Source organism: Helianthus annuus, chromosome 9, assembly GCF_002127325.2.
Source record: "Helianthus annuus cultivar XRQ/B chromosome 9, HanXRQr2.0-SUNRISE, whole genome shotgun sequence".
NCBI lineage: Eukaryota > Viridiplantae > Streptophyta > Magnoliopsida > Asterales > Asteraceae > Helianthus > Helianthus annuus.
In genome coordinates, this window is record NC_035441.2 from 89,392,010 (window position 1) to 89,411,533 (window position 19,524).

At 41.3% G+C, this 19,524-nt stretch overlaps 1 protein-coding gene across 1 annotated transcript; it reads right to left on the reverse strand.

Annotated features, from left to right (window-relative positions):
* Positions 1–13,895: 13,895 nt before the first annotated feature.
* LOC110875744 lies at positions 13,896–18,357 on the reverse strand. Its single transcript, XM_022123947.1, has 6 exons — positions 17,401–18,357; positions 16,623–17,098; positions 16,109–16,422; positions 15,579–15,859; positions 15,372–15,506; positions 13,896–15,272 (listed from the first exon to the last, which is right to left on the reverse strand). The coding sequence occupies exons 1-6, from the start codon at positions 18,355–18,357 to the stop codon at positions 13,896–13,898; spliced, it is 3,540 nt and encodes a 1,179-aa protein (XP_021979639.1).
* Positions 18,358–19,524: the final 1,167 nt, after the last annotated feature.

Genomic DNA, 19,524 nt, shown 5'->3' on the forward strand with positions numbered 1-19,524 from the left:
TAACACGTAAGACACACACACACGTATAAAAGCATTAAAATTATCCACACTTGAGTTCGATGATTGATTTGATTAGCTTGATTATTGATTGACTAGCTTTATTGCATTGTTACTTCCTATCATTCACAGTCGGTCGTTGATTCACAGTTCGATTATCGGCCGATTAGTTTGATTATACAACACTTACTCCACATAATATGAAAATCACAATGAAACTAAAATAGAATTAATCTTTATTGATCTTTAATTCCAATAACAGTCGACTCTTGACTTTGACTTTGACTTTTGGGAAAACACGGGGTGTTACAGTCTCCCCTCCTTTAGGGAATTTCGTCCCGAAATTAGGCCGAGAACCGTACATCGCCGTGTGCTTTTACCAATTTGATGCTTCAGATCTATCTGAACAACTGCGGGTACTTGGCCTTCATGTCACTTTCGAGTTCCCAAGTGAACTCCGCGCCTCGTTTGCCTTCCCATCGTACTTTTACAATAGGAATGCGAGAGCGTCTGAGTTGCTTGGTCTGTCGGTCCATGATCTCGACAGGCTTTTCCACGAAGTGTAGCGTCTCATTGACCTGAAGATCGTCGAGTGGTATTATTGCGTCGTGGTCGGCTACGCATTTTCGAAGGTTTGAAATATGGAAGGTCGGGTGAACATTGCTGAGTTCTTCCGGTAATTCGAGTTTGTAGGCAACTTTACCGATCCTTTCCAGAATCTTAAAAGGTCCAACAAATCGAGGCGCAAGTTTCCCTCTTTTGCCGAATCGGACTACTCCCTTCCAAGGTGATACCTTTAGGAGTACGTAGTCGCCAACTGCAAATTCACGGGGCTTGCGTCGTTTATCGGCGTACATCTTTTGTCTGTCCCGGGCCTTCACCAAGTTTTCCCTTATCTGGTGGATCTTGTCAGTCGTTTCTTGCAGAATCTCGGGCCCAGTCAATTGTGAATGACCGACCTCGTGCCATACAATAGGCGAGCGACATCTCCTACCATACAAGGCTTCGAAAGGTGCCATTTCGATGCTGGAGTGATAGCTATTATTGTACGAAAATTCGACCAATGGTAGGTGTTTGCTCCAACTACCACCAAAATCGATAACACACGCACGGAGCATGTCTTCAATAGTACGAATCGTTCTTTCAGTCTGCCCGTCGGTTTGCGGGTGGAATGCGGTACTCAAATTCAGCGTCGTACCAAGAGCTGCTTGAAAAGTTTCCCACAATCTCGATGTAAACCGAGCATCGCGATCAGAAATAATGTCTCGAGGCGTACCATGATTCTTAATGATCTCGTCGGTGTAGATTTGGGCTAACTTGGCCACCTTATAGTCTTCTCGTATTGGCAGAAAGTGGGCTGATTTGGTTAGACGGTCGACTATAACCCAAATACTGTCGTGACCTGATGGCGTGGTCGGAAGCTTAGTTATGAAATCCATAGCTATGCTTTCCCACTTCCATACGGGTATCAGCGGTTGTTCGAGTAAGCCTGAAGGTCTTTGGTGTTCAGCCTTGACTCTTGCACAAGTCAAACAGCTACCAACATATAGAGCAATATCCCTTTTCATCCCAGGCCACCAGTACTTGTAGCGAAGGTCCTGGTACATTTTGTCCGCACCGGGATGAATGGAATATCGGGATTTGTGGGCTTCGTTCATGATGATCTTTCGCAAATCTGTCCTCCTCGGAACCCAGATTCGGTCCAGATAATAGAATATCCCGTTGGCTTTGCTCACGAGCTGAGTTCCATCGTGATAGATTCGTTCTTTCTTCAACGTACGCTCGTTAAAGCAAGCGTGTTGTGCTTCGCGGATGAGAGCTTCGAGGTTATACTGAGCCTGGATGTTTCGAACACCTATCACGTAATTCTTTCTGCTGAGGGCGTCTGCAACTACATTCGCCTTGCCTGGGTGATAACGGATCTCACAGTCGTAATCGTTGAGAAGTTCTACCCATCGGCGTTGACGCATATTGAGTTCTCTCTGGTTAAAGATATGTTGTAGGCTCTTGTGATCGGTGAAGATCGTACACCTTGTACCATACAGGTAGTGTCGCCAAATCTTTAAGGCAAAGACAACTGCGCCTAGCTCAAGGTCATGGGTTGTATAGTTCTTCTCGTGGATTTTGAGCTGTCGAGATGCGTAAGCTATAACCTTGTCTCGTTGCATGAGAACACAGCCAAGTCCAAGGTTTGAAGCATCACAATAGACAACGAAGTCATCGCTTCCGTTCGGCAGTGTAAGAACTGGTGCATGGCACAGCATGTGTTTGAGGGTTCGGAAAGCAGTCTCCTGCGCGGTTCCCCACACAAAAGGCTTGTCTTTATGAGTAAGGGAGGTAAGCGGTACAGCAATCTTTGAGAACCCTTCGATGAATCGCCGGTAGTAACCAGCTAATCCGAGAAAAGAGCGAACTTCTGACGGATTCCCTGGCGTAACCCATCCCTTGACTGCCTCAATCTTTGCAGGATCAACGTGTATACCCCGACTATTCACAATGTGACCCAGAAATTGAACCTCCTCCAACCAGAACTCACACTTGGAGAACTTGGCGTAGAGTTGGTTTCCCTGAAGCAACTCGAGAACCAATCGCAAATGCTGTGCATGTTCGGCCCTCGATCTGGAATAGATCAGGACATCGTCGATAAATACAATGACGAAACGGTCTAAGAACGGTTTACACACGCGATTCATCAGATCCATGAAGACCGCGGGTGCGTTGGTCAAACCAAAAGGCATGACAACAAATTCGTAGTGGCCGTATCGGGTTCGAAAAGCGGTTTTGGGTATGTCTTCCTCTTGAATCCGCAACTGATGGTAGCCTGAACGTAGATCAATCTTGGAGAAACACTGAGCACCTTGTAATTGGTCAAACAGATCATCGATTCTTGGTAAGGGGTATCGGTTCTTGATGGTCAGCTTGTTCAATTCCCGGTAATCGATGCACATTCGGAACGACCCGTCCTTCTTTTTGACGAAAAGGACTGGTGCACCCCATGGGGAAGTGCTCGGGCGAATGAAGCCTTTTTCAAGTAACTCTTGGAGTTGGTTTGAGAGTTCTCGCATCTCAGATGGAGCGAGTCGGTACGGAGCTTTGGCCACTGGGTTGGCTCCTGGAATAAGGTCGATTCGAAAGTCGATATCACGACTTGGAGGTAATCCAGGAAGATCATCAGGGAACACCTGAGGAAATTCTCGGACAACGGGAACATCCTTGACTTCAACTTTCCTTTTCTTGTCCGTCTCTGCTACAACAATGTTGGCCAAGAAGGCTCGATATTCCTTGCGGAGATATTTGCGAGCTTGAAGACATGACATGAGCTTGAGATCTTTTGCAGTAGTTTCACCATAAACACATAGAATATCACCACTAGCTAGCACAAAACGAATCATCTTATCGGAGCACACAACTTCAGCATGGTTTTCACGAAGAAAGTCCATGCCTACTATGACATCGAAACTTCCGAGCTGCATTGGAATGAGATTAATCGGGAATATATGGTTGTTGAGCTCGAGAGTACAATCACGGAGCACAGAATTGACAGCAATGGTTCTTCCGGTAGCGACTTCTACTTCGAAGGGTGACGAAAGATAAGAGCGCTTACGTCTAAGAAGCTTCTCAAATTCAAATGACACAAAGCAGTTATCGGCTCCAGTATCAAACAAACATGATGCATATATACCATTCACAAGGAACGTACCATTGACCACGTTGTTATCAGCTTGAGCCTGGCGTGCGTTGATGTTGAAAGTTCTGGCGTGAGCGGCTTGTTGTTGAGGCTGCTGTTGTTGTTGCTGGGGTTGTTGGGCTTCTTGTTTCACCACTCTGTTCGGGCACCGGTTTGCGAAGTGGTTAGGGTCACCACATGCAAAGCAGGTCCGAACATTGTTTGCCGGGGCCTGTGCAGCTTGAGGAGCTTGAGGAGCAGGTAGCAGGGCTTGGTTAACAGCGGCTTGAGCTTGCGTTTGACGAGGACCATAGCGGCAATTCGCAGTGAAATGCCCGTAAACGTTGCAGTGGGCACAGTAACGGCAGGCCACACCCACCGGGTGATGATAAGAACATGTAGCACAGAGTGGGTGGGGGCCGGTGTACGCACGCTTAGCCGGCGGCGCATTGATCACTGGCGCAGTGCGCTGTGGTTGTTGCTGTTGTGGCGGTACTGACTGAAGAGGAGCAGCATTGGTTGCGGCGGCGCAACTCTTGTTCTTCTTTCTTCTTCTCGAGGACTTGGAGGCTTGAGCAGTAGGGTTGTCGGTTGATGCGGCAGTCACTTGATGCAACGACTTGGATGGCTTATCCTAGACACCAGCCTTAACTCGCTTGTCGTTAATCTCGGCAGCGAGTAGGTAGGTTTCTTCGATTGATGCGGGTTTGGCGGCGAACACGAAATCTGCAACACAATCCGGAAGAGCACGGATGTATTTCTTGATGGTCATCTCGGGAGTCTTGACCTGGTCTGGACAGATAATGCTCAGTTGTTTGAAACGGGCGGTGAGACCAGCGTTGTCGCCCTCCTTCTGCTTGATGGTCCAGAACTCATCCTCCAACTTTTGGCGTTCGTGGGGAGGACAGAACTCGTCCAGCATGATAGCCTTCAGTTCCTCCCACGTCAGCTCGTAGGCAGCGTCGTTCCCGCGCTTATTCCTTTCGGCTGTCCACCAGTCCAATGCCCGCGACTGGAAGACACCGGTAGCATTGAGAGTTCGAAGATGATCCGGGCATCCGCTTTGACGAAGGGTAACTTCCACAGAGTCAAACCAGTGAAATAAGCCTGTAGGGCCCTCTTCACCGGTGAACTCCTTCGGTCCACACGCCTTAAATTGCTTGAAACTGAACGGAGCTTTGCTGGATTCAGTGAGGGTTCGGGATTCTTCCGACGACTTGCTGGTGTTTTCGTACACCTCACTGACAGCTTTCGCTACAGACCTTGAGATGAGCTTGGCGAGACGTCGGTCTCTCTTTTCCTGACGGGAAAGGTTTTGGCGAGTTCTTGATGATGACGACATGGTCTGCAATAGACATCGCCATAGGGCTCAACACAACGAATTCGAATCTCACTCGTCTTAGTTTACTAAAGCTTAGAATCACGTCACATCTTACGTCACGTAGCACATATAATCACATAAGCACATAATCATAGAGGCACATAAGCAATTAAGCAAATAGAGCACTTAATTTCCTAAACACGTACGCACTTTTATCACAGAGGCTGTCAGAAAACAGAAACCTATAACCACAAGTCGAGTGTCGTTCGTTTTGCATATCGGATAGCATCACATTGTAGCGTCTAACTTAGTCGTATAGCGTAGCATAGCACACTGGTTTCGTTTAGATCACATCAACGGGGATTTGAATCGAGATAGGATAGCAACAAGGTCACGCAGATTGATAACAAATGGAGTAACCAACAAATCTTAAAACACGTAAACAGGTAGATCATATAAAATCAATGAAGCAACACTCAAAATCGGAAAATGGATTGTCTGCGGCTACTAGACTTTGACTAACCATGGCAATTTAACTATTCACAGTTGACTTGTCGTCACTTTCGACTCTAGGGGACATGTTTCTGCCTCGATTCTTGGGCATTATGCATGCGCATTCTAGGCCATACTCGTGAGTTCAGGTCGTTGGAGTCCGTCAATTGCCTTGGCGAGATAAAATAAAGTCGGAATAACTGCCAAGGTTAGGGTTTCACCCCTAGCTCAGAAATTTCTTCCTTGTTTTAAGAAAATTTAGAGGAAAGTTTTCATCAAATTACGGGTTTCAGCCCTGATTTGGTACAATTCTCCCCCGTTTGTTGATAGAAAATCGCACAAAATAATTGGCAAAAATTTGTAATTTAGGCAGGAATTCGCGGGTTTCACTCCTAATCCCGTCCAAATTACGAAATTTGGCTCGGAGTTCGGATGTAATGATAGAATAGAAGGAAACAACATAAAATAAGCACATAAACTTGGTCTCTTGGTTTCTAGCTATAGTCTAGGTCTCTAAGACAGCGATCCGGACTAGATCGTGTCTAACCTAATTCCCTATAGTTATGGCTCTGATACCAATCTGTCACACCCCAACCGATGGCGGAATCATCGGGGCGCGGCACTGAGCGAAACAGATTGTTCAGAAGTTTCCACAACAACTATCATACAATTCAGTTATATAACACGTCCCATACCGTGTCCCAAACAATAACAAGTTATCATAGAAATCAACTAAACAATATGGGAACTGTTCCGACAACTCAGATTCTTAATTATTACAGACCGAATTTAAATATTGTTTTAAGACTTCTAGACGGCTAACGGTAGATCTTACTGACTACAGGTGCCAATACAAGATCTACAGAGAACTATGGCCCTGGAGCAGGTATGTGGACACTGTTCTAAGGTCACAGGCTCCTAGAAGCTTATTATTGCCTCGCTTCCCTAGCACGCTAGTAGCTTAAACACCTGTCACATACGTTAAAATAAAAGTCAATACATATAATGTAAAGGTGAGTACACAAGTTTGATATAGCATATAAAGTTCGAAAAGTTTACGCATAACCAAGCACGTACACAAGGGCAAACGATGCATGTAAATTATCAACATGGGACCATCGATACCAACGACTTCGAGTTGACTGTCCGAGACAGTTCGCAATACATGATTACCACTGTAATCCATGCAAGTAATTGTCCTTAGCAACCCCCGTGTGAACGGGTGCTGAGTCCAAACTATAGTACTACGTTGCTAAAGCAGGCAGATAGCACTCCACGTGTAAACATAATAAACAGCAATCATTTAGTCAAGTATTACATGCAAGTAGGTTAGCGTTCAAATAGTTTGTGTCGTTTGTGAATTTGATAGATTTCGTATGTAACACCCAAAAGTGCTGAAAGCAAAAAGGGATCGAGTATACTCACAGTGGTTGGTTGTGGATTGAAAGGAGCACTGAGAATAGGTTAGCCTGAATGGTTCGATAACAATACAATGAGTAATGCGGAAAAGTGAACAGTGGAAACTGGATCGGATAGACCATTCGATCGGACGGCTGTTCGATCGAGTGGGCTGTTCGATTGGGTTAAAGTCCGTTCGAACGTCCCGTTCGATCGGCCGGCTGGCTCGATCGGCTGGTTCTTTCAAGTGGATTGTTTCTTCCTTTAATGAGAAGGATGTGTTTGTGTATGATGGTTTGTATTTTTGAAGTTTTTGCAGCATTACCTTTCAAGTTGGCCGATCGAACGGGCTGTTCGATCGGTTGGTCCAACCGATCGGTTAGCAGCTGAGGTTTGGCAAAGTGTCACTCGATCGGGTGGCATGCTCGATCGGGTGACATTCCAATGTTTCGAAAAGGTTAAGTGTTGAAGTATAGTATCTCATGATTCGAGCAGTAATGTTCAATCGAGTGGCGTAGTCGATCGAACAGTACCTCGTCAATACTACACTTTTGTGTGTTGGTGGGTCTAAGTGCTAGTCGATCGGTTAGCCCGGTCGATCGGCTGGTGTTGCTCGATTGGTTGAGCTGTCCGATCGGACAGCCTAACCGTTCGGCCAGCATTCTGACCTGGTTAGCCTATCTCTTAACACTTGGTTATTCCCGTTACTTGGTGTGATTTGGAGATAGTTTGACTACGAGTTGAACCACAAAACTGAAGTCCCCACTTAGCCCACTGACTCGAGCAGGAATCACCCAAACTCGGTCAGAGACGGTTTGGAACCTAAGTTTAACGTTTAACCCGAAATCGGTATATCCCTCGGTAGAACCCGAATCTTGAACCATGTGTTTGTTTAGATTGATTTATAAATCGGTTCAAGTCTCGTTTTCACCGTTTTGAGTGTAAAAGAGTTGAAAGATAGATGAAAACCCATCTTCCAATCCTTTTCCACCGTGAAACGTTAAGATCTTTGGTAGATTTTAGGTTGTTCATGTGGAAATCGGTTAGATCTAAGTTATTCATGGTGGAATGATGCCAAACTTAGTGTTCTTGAAGAACACCATGATGACATCACCCAAGAACACCTAGATCTTGGTGATTTCACGGTTGGAATTCAGATTTTGAAAGATAGAAAGATGGAGAATCGATTAATGAACAAGATTGTACAAAGATTGGAGTGAAATACTTACAGGTTTGAGAGAAATCTGAGAAATGGCGAGAATAGAAGGCTGGTCGGTCAGAGCCTTTCCAAAAGTGGAAAGCTTGACAAGGACAGCCCTATTTATAGGCTTCCAAAAGTGGAAAGGGTTGGCTGATCGAACAGCATCCCTGATCGAGCGGCTGCCCGATCGAACAGCCTGTTCGATCGGCAAGCCTGTTCGATCCGGTTGCCCTGTTCGATCGGCTTGCCTGGTTTTGAGTGTTTCGCGACGATTTTTGATATTTCGAGTTCGATAGTTGAGGAGTAGAGTAGGATAGAGTTTCTATTCAAATTACTTTCAGTCCCAACTACTATATCCAACATACAAGCATCCTTACAATCTATTTTCAAAGTCGGTTTCGATTGAGTTTGATTATCCTTCGATTCTTGATTGATTTTGATTGATTCACCACACAATTTAACATAAAGTAAGCATGCACAAGTAACACGTAAGACACACACACACGTATAAAAGCATTAAAATTATCCACACTTGAGTTCGATGATTGATTTGATTAGCTTGATTATTGATTGACTAGCTTTATTGCATTGTTACTTCCTATCATTCACAGTCGGTCGTTGATTCACAGTTCGATTATCGGCCGATTAGTTTGATTATACAACACTTACTCCACATAATATGAAAATCACAATGAAACTAAAATAGAATTAATCTTTATTGATCTTTAATTCCAATAACAGTCGACTCTTGACTTTGACTTTGACTTTTGGGAAAACACGGGGTGTTACATATTATACGAAACAAAGCTCGACTCGTAGTCCAGGGCTTTAGTCAGCATGAGGGTATAGATTTCACCAAAGTATATGCTCTTGTGGCTCGACTAGAAGCAATTAGAATCTTTCTGGCATTTGCATCATGGAAGGGATTTAAAGTTTTTCAGTTGGATGTTAAATCGGCGTTTCTCTACGGGAAGGTAAAAGAGGAGGTATATGTCAGACAGTCACCGGGCTTCACCGACCCAATCCACAAAGACAAGGTCTACTTACTGGATAAAGCGCTGTATGGTTTACACCAGGCCCCGAGAGCTTGGTACGAGACATTGTCTCAACACCTTCTAGCCAACAGCTTCATCCGTGGGAAAGTGGATTCCACTCTCTTCACCAAAGAGGTCGACGGACATCTTCTGATAGTTCAGATATAGTGGACGACATCATATTTGGGTCAACAAATGAATGCTTGTGCAAAGGTTTTGAATCAGTTATGAAGCAAAAGTTTGAAATGTCATCGATGGGGGAGATGAAATTCTTCTTGGGACTTCAAGTTGAACAACTACCTGAGGGAATTTTCATACACCAGACGAAGTATGTTCATGATATCTTAGAGAAATTTAGGATGTCTGGATCTACTCCAGCGTCAACCCCTTTAACGACGAATCATGGGATAAACCCAGATCTCACCGGAGACAGGGTCGATGAAACGACATATCGTTCCATGATCGGATCGTTGATGTACTTAACTGCTTCAAGACCCGATATCATGTATCCAACGTGCCTTGCAGCACGGTTTCAGTCAAGCCCTAGAGCTTCACATATGGTGATTGTGAAACGGATATTACGCTACCTGAAAGGAACTCCATCATTGGGGTTGTGGTATCCAAAAATAGGCGATTTCACGCTCGAATGGTATTCTGATTCCGACTACGGAAGCTGCAAAGTTAACGCAAAATCAACAACAGCGGGTTGTCAGTTCTTTGGATCACGTTTGGTCACCTGGCAATGTAAGAAGCAGACCTCTGTGGCTCTATCCACATGTGAAGCTGAGTATGTTTCTGCTAGCAGTTGCTGCTCTCAGATCTTGTGGATCCAGCAACAGATGCGCGACTATGGTTTGCAATTTCTTAACACCCCTATCTTTGTTGATAATGAGGCAGCGAATAATATTACGAAAAATCCAGTACATCATGCTAAAATGAAACATATCGAAATTCGTCATCACTTCATCCGAGATTGCTTCGAGAAGAAGTTGATACGAATTGAGAAAATCCACACTGACGAACAGAAAGCTGATTTACATACCAAAGCTTTTGACAAAACTCGTTTTAAATATCTTTTAAAACTGAACGGTATGAAGCTTCTATCGGTGTCGGATGGAATTATTGGCGTTGATGAGGATAACATTGTTGATGATGATGTTGAGAAACAATCTGTAATGGTTTGTCGATTTTTTACATGTTTTGGTATTTAGGGGGTATTTTCAGAAAATACAAAAACAGTAAAAAATTCAAAAATCCAAAACATGAGAAAATTTTAAAATCCAAAAACAATAGAAAACTGAAAAAGAGCTTGTGTAAAAAGGGTAAATGATAGTACATTGGCTTGACAGTTACAGTACGCTAAAGATTTGTAATGAATAAAGCGTTAAACAGTCTCGCTGATGATATGACGATAGGTTTTTATACATTCAGTAAATCTTGTTTGGGATATAAACCTTAAATTCAAACTTGCTTATTTTGTGGGGAACAAATCTTGGATATATAGGTAACCCCTGAAATATTGTTTGAAATGTCCCTTTTTCTGAGATACTAGGTCTTTATACTTAGTGATATCTGGGGTATTATCCTGGGACTTCTGATTTTGCGGAAGCAATGGCCTAGTCCCCGAATAATACTTTCTGCATTGCTTGAAATACAGCATCGCCCTCAGTACAAAAAATGATGAAACATTGAAAAATGTTAATCATGTGCTGTTGAAGAAAAGATTCTCGAAAGGGAACACACCCAAAGTCGAACCGTCATCTCTTTGCTGAACGGAAGTTCTGACCTGAGCTCTCACAGTTTTGCATTTAACCCTTTTACAGATATCATCTAGGTATACTCACCTGTAAGACTGAATATTGGGATCTGGATACGGGAGTATATTCAAAAGGTGGGACACACATATAAGTTTAAGTATTTAGTTCACCTAAATCGTATCCTGAACAGATTGAAGTTTGTATGAAAATTTAAGAGGATCAGCATATTGACAATCTAAGTGAATTGTTTAAGGCTTAGTATGTTATCAAGCTTAATGGTACTAGTAATTTGTCATTAGCTGATATGATTCCCTAACACGCTCATCAAAAATATGTTTGTAAATAGTTTACATTCTGCATTTTAATTCCTATAATTCATTTTTTAGTTTAGAAACTTCTTTATTAAAAATCCAAAAAGATTTTTCATTTCTGCTTTATTTTCCGACAAACCAAAGTGGAGAGTTGATCTTCAGATTCAGAAGGTTGGAGCAGATGCAGAAAGATTCTGAGCTGGATGATGAGTTGGGAGCTTAATATGATAATTGAGGAAATGGAAAGTCAAAACAAGTTCATTAAATTGACACTTGTAAATTTTCAGAAAAAGTTTGAAAATGTTGAACAAAAATCAGTTTGTTTTTGTCACAGATCAACCAAGGTCATTAAGTTGGACTTGGTAGATAAATTGAGTAATCAGGGTCATTAACTTGGACCTGAATACTTGAGTGGATTTTTAAACTGATGAACATTTAAAGGGTGTTTTAGATTGAATTGATTGTATTGTTATATGTTTGAGTAACAGGAATCAAAATCCCCATGGCAACAAAAATGTCAAAGTTTGAACCAGAATTCAAGTCCCAGCTGATCGAGAGGGGGAGTTTGTGAAAGGGGGAGTCAGAATTCTGGATCAACATTTAAAGGGGAGATTGAAGGTAAGAGTTTGAAGATAGTAGATTGAAGAATGCTTTACAAGTTCAAGACAATTTAGGGCAGAGAACTATAGAACAAGACTAAAGACTAAAGACTGAAGACAGGATGCTAAAGACTTCGTCAACATCCAAGGGGGAGTCTGTTAGTGCACTGATGTCTGTTAACTTCGTCTTTATTGAGTCTTGTATTGTTCTAGATAGATCAGGGCACGGAAATCGAGAAACTGTGTTTTAGGGTAATTCCGCACGAAATTACACTAATGTAATTTCGCACGGAAATAGACATTTCACACGAGATTACTAATTCCGCACGAAATTAGTAATACCGCATGAAATTGTAATTTCGGGTGAACAAGTTTTGTGCGGAATTATGTTGCCTATAAATACCTGATGCCCCTGATTCATTTCATACGGAATTAGTGGGTGTGAAAGCTGAGGTGCTGCCGAATTTTTGTCAGAATTGTTTGTAAAAGCTTAGGAAATCAACATAAGGAGAAAATTAAAGGAAAACAAGTTGTTTGACATCATTTACATTCATTCCTCCTTTGTATTTGATGCTGAACTACTCAGATTGACTCGTTAGGTGTGACACCACACCCAGATAAGGATGCACCATACACAATTGATACCAACTTACCAGTAAACACTTACGTTATTGATACAAACAGTAATGTACAAAAGTTGGAAACTTAAAGGTACAAAGTTTGGTCAAACTACTATTAGCTGATCACGCAAAATTTCCACCAGATAAGAAAGTTTGAGATACTTTATTTCACTAGTCACGCCTATCCGAGATAAACAACCCGCCCAAGACTAACCATCATTTCCTGTGACACATGCTTAAAAGACGTCAGATATTACACTGGTGAGTTTACGAATATACACAATTTACAATTCACATTATTTAATCATGACTTGTACCCGCCCATGTTATCATAACCCAACGTTACCACGTAACTTACATAACCATACAGTTAATGCCCACTACACCACAGATGTAGTACCGACAAATCCCGCCGTAGCGGCACGTATAAGGGACCACAAATATCATGTGTATGTCATGCTCAGGTTATATACATGCGTACAACAGTCATGCCATATTATTACAGTTTAGGACAAGCATGTTCACATTTGAAAAGCATTCATAAAACTCACCTCTTGCTAGTGGCTAACCGTTGATACAATTGCTAGTATGATCAGGTACTATCTCAAGGTCCTGACACAATTTACATAATCCTAAGTTAGGTAATGGTACACCTAACTAGTCATTATCATGGTTGGATATTGGTTAACCCTACCTTGTTTAAGCATGGTTGATCAGTCCATGCCTAACTAAGGCTAGGCTACACAATACCCGCCTCTGACAATAACCCTAGTACCTAAAAATAATACTAACACTACTACCACTAATATATTATTACTAATAATAAAACTAATATTAACTACTAAAAATAGATAATAAATAACTAAACATAAACTTAAACGAGAGTATACCTCAAGACTATCTACGGCACGTTGATGTAGAGTTTTGCTCCTACTCGTGCTCCAAAAACGACTACTAACAACACCCCAACGAGGTATCGTATACGCGGGATTCTCAATACTAGAGCGTTCCCGTTAAAATTTTGGTGTATCTAAAATCCTACAATTTAACTCCTATATATATATGAAGCAAGCAGGCACCTCAATTCCTTTCATGTGGGACATTGACGTGCTTGCTAGCTAGCTTGACGTGCTAGCTAGCTAGCTTAGTTATATTAATTCAGCTGCTTCACTCGTTTTTCTTGTATAACTTTTAAAATATGACGTTTTATAAAACGACGAATATGTCATTAGAACGAGCATATTTTTATCTACGTTTTAACCTAAGTTTCATTAAAAACGGAGTAAGGTAAATAAAATAATATATTTAATTATTAATATTAAACGGTCTCTTATAATAGCCAGGGCTTGTACAGATATCTCATATTTCAACTAACCATTTTACTCGTTACTTAGTCGTTCAACAATATATAAATTATAAATTTTAAATATAATTTTGTTGGTTCACAAAACAGGATGTTACATCTCTCCCCACCTTATAGAAATTTCGTCCGCGAAATTTAAGCAAAGAGATGTGGATATTTTTGTTTCATCTCGTCTTCTTTTTCCCATGTCTCTTCAGGTCCTCTCCTTGCATCCCATTTGACTCGTACTAGAGGAAACTCCCTGTTTCTTAATTTCTTTATGCGTCGATCTATGATCTGAATGGGGCGCTCTGTGAAGTTCAACTTGTCATTGATCTGGATCTCCTGCCAGGGTATCTTAAGTGACTCGTCCGCTAGACACTTTCTTAAATTTGACACGTGAAACGTGTCATGAATTCCTTGTAATTCTGTTGGCAATTTTAACCTATATGCTACAGGACCAACTCTTTCGATTATCTCAAATGGTCCAATATAGCGCGGACTTAGTTTTCCTTTCTTCCTGAAACGAATAATACCTTTCCAAGGCGAGACCTTAAGTAATACCTTGTCGCCAACTTGAAATTCTAAGGGTCTTCTTCGTCTGTCGGCATAACTTTTCTGTCTATCTCTAGCAGTCTTCATTCTTTCTCGGATTTGTATGATTTTATTGGTAGTTTCTTCAATAATTTCGGGTACAGCTAATGGATTTCTACCAATCTCAGTCCAACAAACTGGGGTACGACACTTCCTTCCATATAGTGCTTCAAACGGAGCCGCCTTGATGCTTGCGTGATAACTGTTATTGTATGCAAACTCTATTAGAGGTAAATGCTCATCCCAGTTTCCTCCAAAGTCTATCACACATGCCCTAAGCATGTCTTCCAGTGTTTGTATGGTTCTTTCACTTTTGCCATCTGTCTGTGGGTGATAAGCCGTACTTAAATTTACTTTTGTTCCCAATTCCTTTTGGAAGCTTTGCCAAAATCTGGACGTAAAACGGCTATCTCTATCTGATATAATGGAGATAGGTACTCCATGACGGGTGACAATTTCTTTGACATAAATTCTTGCTAATTTATCCATTTTATAATCTTCTCGTATTGGCAAGAAATGAGCAGACTTAGTTAAACGATCTACTATAACCCAAATAGTATCGTGACCATTCTTAGTTCGTGGAAGTTTAGTAATGAAATCCACGGTTATCATCTCCCATTTCCATTCAGGGATCTCGGGTTGGAATAAACATCCTGCAGGCTTCTGATGTTCTGTTTTGACCTGTGAACACGTCATGCATTTTTCCACATATTCATTGATTGATTGCTTCATCCCTGGCCACCAATATTCATCTCGAATATTCTTGTACATCTTCGTACTGCCAGGATGCATTGTATACTTTGATCTATGTGCTTCTTCCATCACCATATCCCTGAGTCCTCCCACAATAGGTATCCAAATCCTATTGTGGAGTCTTAGTATTCCATCTTCTCCTTTAACAAGTAGTTCTTGTTTTCCCACCATCCTTTCTTTGTTAATCTGCTCAACTTTCAGGGCATGTGTCTGTGCATCCTTAATTCGTTCTAGTAAACCTATTTTCACTTAAATTCTAGATGCACGTATTCTTAAAGGTTTAACTTTGTCCTTCCGACTAAGGGCATCTGCTACTACATTAGCTTTTCCTGGATGGTAACGAATTTCACAATCATAGTCATTCAACAACTCCATCCATCTCCTCTGTCTCATGTTCATCATCTTTTGCTCAAATATATACTTTAGGCTTTGGTGATCAGTGTAGATCACACACTTAGTTCCATATAAGTAATGCCTCCATATCTTGAGGGCAAATACTACTGCTCCGAGTTCTAGATCATGGGTGGTGTAATTTCTTTCATGTATCTTTAACTGTCGAGATGCATAGGCGATAACTTTGCCTATTTGCATCAACGCACACCCTAGTCCATAATGAGAAGCATCACAATATACTACAAAATCTTCGGTACCCTCAGGTAATGCAAGTACTGGGGCACTGGATAACTTTGTTTTCAAACGATTAAAAGCTTCTTCTTGTTGGCTGCCCCAGACAAATGGGGTATTTTTCTGAGTCAGTGTCGTTAGAGGCATCGCTATCTTAGAGAAATCTTGAATGAACCTTCTATAATACCCTGCTAGCCCTAGGAAACGTCGAATTTCTGTGGGATTTCTTGGTGCCTCCCAATTCTTAACTACTTCAATCTTTGTAGGGTCCACTTATATGCCTTTTTCATTAACAACATGTCCTAAAAATTGGACTTCCCTAGTCCAGAATTCACACTTACTGAACTTGGCATAATGCTTTTCTTCTTTTAGTAACTTAAGAATGGCACGGAGATGACCCTCGTGTGTTTCTCTACTCTTAGAGTAGATTAGGATACCATCTATGAAGACGATTACAAATTGATCCAAGTATGGTTTGCAGACTTGGTTCATAAGGTCCATGAAGGCAGCTGGTGCATTAGTGAGGCCGAAAGGCATCACTAGGAACTCGTAGTGACCATACCTTGTCCTAAAGGCAGTCTTGGGTATATCTTCTTCTCTAACCTTTAGTTGATGATACCCAGATCTTAGGTCTATCTTCGAGAAGTACCTTGCGCCTTGTAATTGATCAAAAAGATCATCGATTCTTGGGAGTGGGATCGATTCTTTATAGTGATCTTATTCAGGTCTCTATAATCAATACACATCTTCATTGAGCCATCTTTCTTCTTGACAAAGAGAATCGACACTCCCCATGGTGACGTGCTAGGACGTATGAATCCTTTGTCCAGTAACTCCTGGAGTTGGTTTCTCAACTCTTTCATTTCAGTCGGGGCAAGGCGGTACGGGGCTTTGACAATAGGGGTTGCTCCTGGGATCAAGTCGATTCTAAACTCAATTTGTCTGTCAGGTGGTAATCCGGGAAGATCTTCAGGGAATACTTCAGGGAATTCAGCCACTACTGCTACCTCTTCTAGTTTCTTTTCTTCCTTTGCCTCTAGTGCATATACTAGGTAAGCTAAATGACCCTTTTGAATACACTTGGATACTTTTATCATGGAAATAAAACTTATGGGTTTACTAGGTCTTTCCCCATCAATTGTTACAGTTCCCCCTTTTGGGTCCTTAATTTGAATTTGCTTCTTATCACACAATATTTGAGCTTGGTGACTAGATAACCAATCCATTCCTATTATTACGTCGAACTCTCCAAGTTTCAGTGGTAGTAAGTCTATGGATATTGGGGTCTTACTAATCTGGATGGTACAATCCTTTACCACACTCACAATTTCTTCTTCCCTCCCATATGCTAGTTCTACTATAAATGGCTTATCTAGCTTACAAGGAGTCTGATTAATCAAAACTCTAAAGTGCTCAGATATAAAACTTCTATCAGCACCAGTATCAAATAGTATTTTAGCATAAAAGTTGTTAAGGAGAAATGTACCTGTTATGACATTAGGGTTCCTACGAGCCTCTTCAGTATTCAGAACAAAAACTCTCCCTCTTGCTTTATTAGGTTCCTCATTCCTCTTAGGACAGCTATCACTATAGTGGCCCGTCTCTCCACATTTAAAACACTTACGTGGCTCTCTACAATCACGATAGTTGTGTCCAGGTTTCTTACAGTTTCTACAGACTAACTGGTTACATGGATCGGAATGTCCTTTTCCACAAGTTGGGCACCTAGGTGGGGGTCCTCGTTGCCTCTTGAAATCTCTGTAATTGGGTTTCTTTTGTTCTGGTAGTTTTCCAATTTCCTTTTCGGGATAGTTTCTGGGGTTTTCTTTTGTTGGATCTCAGTGGCGATAGTTGCCCCAGCCTCTACCGCATCATGATAGGTAGTTGGTTTGGTAGACTTGATAAACATGCGATATTCTGTGGGGAGTCGCCACATGAATCTTCGAATACGATTTTCTTCATGGTTCACCAAGTAAGACACTATTCGAGACATTTCATTGAATTTGGTGACATATTCCCGGTATGTCTTATTCCCGAGTTCAAGATGCAAAAATTCCTTTTCTATTCTGTCAGTTTCGCTTGGTGGACAGAAGTAATTTGTAAACAGTTCTGAAAACTCCTTCCAACTCAGGCGATGTGCCAGATCATCACCTCTAGTTTGCTTTTGTATCCTCCACCAAAATAAGGCTTCGGATTTAAACAAATGAACAGCAAACCTAACATTTCTTTCATGGCAATCACTGACGTCTAGAATGGCTTCTACCTCACTTAGCCATTCATGTGCCTCAATAGCACCTTTCTTCCCGTCGAATGAAGGAGGATTACATGAAATGAAAGTCTTGTAATTACATTCTTTAGAGATTTCTGTTTCTATAGCTTTAGATACTTTCGTATCATCTACCTTCTTTTCCGGGCGAGGTTCTTCTCGTGGAGTTGGTGTAGGTGTAGGTGCAGTGCTTCCCTCAGATTGCCCTGATCGTTCTGTATTCTGACGTTCGCGTCCCTGTGCGTTGGCAAGGATTTGCGCAACTCGGACGGCAATCCGATCGATCATGTCATCTCCTAAGTTTACAGGTTCGCTATGACGAGCAGGATTAACTGATGGCTTAGGTTGACGATTGTTGTTAACCGAAGGTTCTGCCGACATTTTCTGCTCATGTGCTTTATGTGCGAGAGAAGGTTGTGTATGATTTGTATGAAGGAGGTTGACATCTATTTATATTAACAATGACCTACGCTATTGGCCGCCTTCATATTTTTTTTTTTACTCTATGATACTTGATTGAGAAGAAATATTACTTACTCAAATAATACACAAGTATCATTATATATATGCACTTCATGTATACAACATATACGTATTACATTTTATCTTTTAGATTTTATTATTATTATTATTATTATTATTATTATTATTATTATTATTATTATTATTATTATTATTACTATTATTTTCTCCTAACGAGTAAAGAAGACAAGATTTACGAGTAATTATTGTTAAGGGCAGTGTGTACAAAGTGGTAACGAAATGAGGATTTATAGGTTGTAATTATTACTATGGGTATTTTCTAATGACTCTATATCCTTAGTAAGTTCATACCCGGATTTATCTATTATTCGTATTTCAAAGTCAGCCAGAGCATCCTAAAAATTACATAAGCTGGCGTGTTCTCTTAGGTTGAAGCCTATGTATCCATACCAAATACCTAATTCGCTAAAACCTTTGGCTCTGATACCAACTGTGACACCACACCCAGATAAGGATGCACCATACACAATTGATACCAACTTACCAGTAAACACTTACGTTATTGATACAAACGGTAATGTACAAAAGTTGGAAACTTAAAGGTACAAAGATTGGTCAAACTACTATTAGCTGATCACGCAAAATTTCCACCAGATAAGAAAGTTTGAGATACTTTATTTCACTAGTCACGTCTATCCGAGATAAACAACCCGCCCAAGACTAACCATCATTTCCTGTGACACATGCTTAAAAGACGTCAGATATTACACTGGTGAGTTTATGAATATACATAATTTACAATTCACATTATTTAATCATGACTTGTACCCGCCCATGTTATCCTAACCCAACGTTACCACATAACTTACATAACCATACAGTTAATGCCCACTACACCACAGATGTAGTACCGACAAATCCCGCCGTAGCGGCACGTATAAGGGACCACAAATATCATGTGTATGTCATGCTCAGGTTATATACATGCGTACAACAGTCATGCCATATTATTACAGTTTAGGACAAGCATGTTCACATTTGAAAAGCATTCATAAAACTCACCTC

Bases quoted from the DNA above. Each gene is read 5' to 3' on its own strand.
- LOC110875744 (XM_022123947.1), bottom strand. From the start codon at position 18,357: ATGTCGGCAGAACCTTCGGTTAACAACAATCGTCAACCTAAGCCATCA. The intron at 15,860-16,108 runs GTCATCTCCGTG...TCTCTAAGATAG, and splicing joins GAGTAGAGAAACACACGAGG to CGATGCCTCTAACGACACTG. The intron at 15,507-15,578 runs GCCCTCAAGATA...CAAAGCCTAAAG, and splicing joins AACTCGGAGCAGTAGTATTT to TATATATTTGAGCAAAAGAT.